Source organism: Silene latifolia, unplaced genomic scaffold, assembly GCF_048544455.1.
Source record: "Silene latifolia isolate original U9 population unplaced genomic scaffold, ASM4854445v1 scaffold_134, whole genome shotgun sequence".
NCBI lineage: Eukaryota > Viridiplantae > Streptophyta > Magnoliopsida > Caryophyllales > Caryophyllaceae > Silene > Silene latifolia.
The window spans coordinates 285,993-290,835 of record NW_027413133.1 but is presented as its reverse complement, the minus strand read 5'-3'; the positions used below and the strand labels follow the sequence as shown (position 1 = coordinate 290,835).

Sequence of the window (4,843 nt, the reverse complement as noted above, 5' to 3'; positions counted from 1 at the left end):
CCATTTACTTTAAGACACCCATGTTAGCTACGCAACCATATAATTAATTTCTCTCGATTTTAACATGAATTGTTTTGGACTAGCTAGTACTCCGTATATGTTAAGACTTGCTTGGGTCTTATTCTCGAATCTAAATCGACCTAGTGATAAAGATAGTCTTACATACATTATGCAAAACCATCTCATTAGAGGATCAATCTAGTTTTCTTACCTTATTGAAAAATAAAACAACGTCCCATTAGATACAACAATCAACGAGTCACCAACCAACGTTTGTGCAGTAGATTGAGCGAGATTTCCGATCACAATAACACGAGTACGAATCAGCCAATCAATGTTTCGCAAGTCGCAAAAAGATGAAATAATGGAAATTTGGCAACATACAAATTTGTAACCATGTTCATTGCTTCATGATTATTTTATTAGTACAAGATTGTTGTTACATGTTGCTCCGTAAAATATTGGTGAGCTTAAAACAGTACACCTTCACAATGAACAAAATACAATGACGGACGACTTGTTCTTTTATGTGGTTGACAGTTTGGAAAAAAGGGCCAAAATTCTACTAAGAACCAAAAAAAACCCATTTTGCAACCATGTTCATTAAATTGCTTCATAATCAATTTTTTAAAATCCACTGACTACCTTAGGAATTGATGCACCAGCTGCCAAGATCTGTTGCTCTAACTACAAATGTCAACAGAATAAGTAAGTATCAAACAATTATATATTGTTGGATCAATACAACATAAAAGTCAACCCACTATAATACTACTCCCTCCACTTTTTTATATATGATGTTTTACATTTACGAGGTAAGCCTTTGACTTTAATATTTACAAAAATATATTTGTTCAAAAAATATAAAAATTGTACCATTAAACTCCTTACGAAAAACTCTTTCATATGAGTATACATATCATTATATTTAGTCTTATATTTTAAGAGATATTGAAGAAAGAAGGAAGTGCCTCGAAATGTGAGAAAGTCATATATAAAAAAATAGAGGGAGTATATAAGCAAATATGTAATTGGAATTTTCTCCATTTTTTCCTCTCTTCAATCCGTTATTTTCTCTCAATGGTACAAACTAAGTTTCGTGACAATCTAATGGTCGATTGGTCGATTATTTGATGACGTTGAGAATGAATTATGATTGAATATTGTTTTATTTGTTGCGAAGAAGTAGAGAGAATTTTATGTTGGCCACAATTTAGAAAATTTGGTGTATTATATATACCATACTATTCTTAGTTTGAGAATTGTAATTGTAACTAGCTAGTCTAACCTAAAGTAGAAAAATTAAATATCATATAACTAATCTATATAATACGAGTATTATTTTTTAATATCGCTTAATAATTTCTAATCGTTTAATACGGAGTACTTATTATCATATTCATATTACATAATAAGAATATATGATGCATTTTCATATACCAAATTCTCTAACATATTTTCATATACGGTTTCATAATGATTTATGATAGCGTCTTACTTTACAACTACTTTACATGCTCACCTTGAACATAGTTTCCAGCTTGCTCTTCACAAGGGAGTACTCATTTCTCACTTGTTGTAGGCATTTTACACACCTATTACAAATAAATCCAAAAGGTCTCATAAGCTTATTTATGTCTTGATGCATTCATGTTACTTCTAGATAACCGTTATTCTTCCTTGTGACGAAATGTTACTTATGACATCTCACAACCAACTTTCCTTTTTTACATTACTTACCTGTTTTGTAAAAATGTTGACGCTTCACAAAATGAGATTTTGTGTATAGGTAAAACCTCCTATGTCAAGATACGAGTTCGAAAAAAAAAAAGATATACCCTTCAACGTTCTTCTCATCACAACAATTCCGGAAAGAAATGCATGAGTTTTGCACCCTTTGTGCACCAATGCTATATAGTTCACAAACAATAGAAAATAGGGTTATGTCAATAACTATTCAAATAGTTACTTAAAATTAATAATATCATATTTTTTTTTTGACTGAGCGCACTATGTAGCAGGTAAGAATCGAACTGTCAACCTCTTTCACCACTTGAGCTAATTCTATTGACATCATAGTAATTTGAATGTGAAGTACCTGGAACTACTTCCTTTCAATTGATGGACATGAGCATCAAGCTTCTTGAAGTCCACATTCCCTTGTCCTCTGAAATCATAGTCACATAGACGGAGTATATATATAATCAATGAATAAAGTAAAAAAAAAAAAAAAGTGTAGTGTGTTAGATGATAGACTGATAGTACTAACAAAGATTTGGCCATTTCATTAAGGAGCCTTTCAGAATCCTCAAAGAAAAGATTCACAACTTCACCTACGAAATCGGGATTGCTTTCATCTTGCAGTGACTGAAGCTGAGTAAACTGTTCATTCAGGATACCCTGCAATAATATCATCCATCCGTATTTACAGCAACAAAACATTAATCGTAAAATTAAATGATTTGGGATCGGATAACATGAAATAGCTAGTTACCTCATTAAACAAGGATGCTGTGTAGTCAATTAAATGTTTTTGCAATTGATGAGCAGTTCCACTACCCATTTACAAATATTTATTTATTTATTCAAAGGGAAAAGAATACGATTTGTTCTATGAAGAACAAAAGGGTGTTTGATTTAGAGATGGGTGTGCATCAAAAATATGTTCAGTGTGTGTATATATACAGTGAGACAAGTCAGAGAAGAGATATTCCTTTAGTAATGGCGGTATTTTAATGTTTTTCGTTTGGACTTGGTTAAATTTGAAAGTTTTATTATTGTTCAATTAAAGATTTTTTGTTAAACACAACCTTTAAATTTTTTTTTTTCCAAACAGCACCTTTAAAAAAAAAGTTTGTAAAACACAACCTTTAATAATTTTTTTTTTTTGAAAACACGACATTTTGGCAAGAGTTTAACCATCTTACAATAGGGTGACTTTAAGTCGATATTTGAGGTAGCAAACGAGGTCGATTTGAGGTGTTCTTTGACTTTTTGAAAAGGTGGTAGTACAAGCTTTCCAGGGGTTACCAATACAGTGGTGATAGGTGGCCTTATGTGGGGTTTATTGGTGTGTAAAGTAAGGTTGGTCAAGGAGTGAATTGGAGGTAAAAACAAATCAAAAAAACACCAATTCACTCCTTTACCAGCCTTACTTTACACACCAATAGACCCCACATAAGTCCACCTATCACCGCCGTATTGATAATGCCTAGAAAGCTTATACTCCCACCTTTCCAACTAGTCTAAAAACATCTCAAACCGACCTCGTTTGCCATCCCAAACATCGACTTAAAGTCACCCCATTGCAAGTGTTCAATCTCTAGCCAAAATGTCGTGTTTAACAAAAAAATTTTTATTAAAGGTTGTGTTTCACAAACTTTTTTTTTTAAAGGTGGTGTTTGGAAAAAAAAGTTTTTTAAAGGTTGTGTTTGACAAAAAAACCTTCAATTAATAATCTTTTATCAAATTTCAATAAGTCTTGTTTAAAACCGTAAACTTTCTCCTCCTTCTTCTCTCTAAAAAGCCCTAACCTCCATCAATCAAATCTGGGGCTTTCATCGACCATTGATCGATGGTAAGCTCTTCAAATAGTTTTATTTATCAATTACTAGTATGAAATATTATGAATTAATCAATAAAAGTCTCCATTTTGGTGAGATCCGTTTTTCCGTCTCTAATTTCGGAGTATTTTCAGTCCTTGTTGTTCTAGAGTTTAGTATTATTATTGGAATTATAGATAAGAGCTGTTTGGTGATGATTCATCATACGACTCTACAATGGACATGCGTTATTCGTCAGCGATCTATGGTGCCAATAGAAAGTAAATTTTCCCATCAATGAATCAAACGAAGGATCCCCTTAAAAGCTACACGTAGAGAGCGATATAAGGACGAGCCGAATTGTCATATCATGTTTTGAGATCCGTAGTTTTATAGGAGAAATTTGTCCTATTGTTTATATTAAATTTTTTTTCGATTATACTATGTTTTGTAAGTGCCGTTTGGCGTTTTCACTATATAACGAAATCTCATTTGAATTGTCTTAATTTTAAGATCGTCTCTTTTCATGATATATCGTTAATTTAGTTATAGTTGTGTTGAAGTTGCATCTTTTTACAAAGACATAAGTTTTGAGTTCAAGTGGTAAGAGCATAGCTTTCTTATTCCAATTTTCAACCATGAAATTGGGGTTCAGTTTTCATCCGTTATATAGGTCCGCTCATTTGAACCAAAAAAAAAAACAAAGACATAAGAGTAAAATTATCAATTAAATTTACCAAAATCTTAAACCTCTGCCACATCAGCTTTCCACTAACTTTTATTATTTTTATATTGCTCAAACTCATCTCAGACTCCATAGATTATCAGTCAGACTTACCACAACTCTACTTTTCCATTTCACTTATTTCTTTTACAAACTTAAAAAAAAAAAGAACAAAAAGAAAATGACACATGGTATGTGGGGTCAAGACTCAACCTAAGACTTAATTGAGATTTTGGTAGATTATTGAGAGTTTTGAGTGAGTCTTGTCGTAAGACTTACCAAAGTCTTGTCTCACAACTACCACCAAATAATCTTACCCTAAGTTTTGGTAAACAATATTATAAAATGGTTTTTTGTCAGAACATACCTGACATTTAAGTCACTTTGCATGTAGGTACCTAACATTACTTTTTTTGCCCAAATATACCCAAAATTTATGTTTCGTTTGTTAACAGGTACCAACTGGCTTTTTCTGTAAAAAAAAAGTTAAGATTCTGTATTGACTTAATCATAAAACTTGATTTTTAAAATTAAAATTTATAATTAACTATAATTAGTAGGCATGTCAGTGGAGCGG

At 31.8% G+C, this 4,843-nt stretch overlaps 1 protein-coding gene across 2 annotated transcripts; it reads right to left on the bottom strand.

Moving 5' to 3' along the window:
* Positions 1 to 381: 381 nt before the first annotated feature.
* On the bottom strand, positions 382 to 2,688 carry LOC141637706 (histidine-containing phosphotransfer protein 1-like). 2 transcript variants are annotated; one of them, XM_074447154.1, is made up of 6 exons: positions 2,495 to 2,688; positions 2,270 to 2,400; positions 2,099 to 2,167; positions 1,839 to 1,910; positions 1,523 to 1,595; positions 382 to 687 (listed from the first exon to the last, which is right to left on the bottom strand). In XM_074447154.1, exons 1-6 carry the CDS (start codon positions 2,561 to 2,563, stop codon positions 628 to 630), a joined length of 474 nt encoding a protein of 157 aa, XP_074303255.1. In that variant the 5' UTR covers positions 2,564 to 2,688; the 3' UTR covers positions 382 to 627. The 2 variants fall into 2 exon arrangements, with proteins under 2 accessions (XP_074303255.1, XP_074303256.1); XM_074447155.1 differs by lacking the exon at positions 1,839 to 1,910 and having other exon boundaries at positions 541 to 687; positions 2,495 to 2,646.
* Positions 2,689 to 4,843: the final 2,155 nt, after the last annotated feature.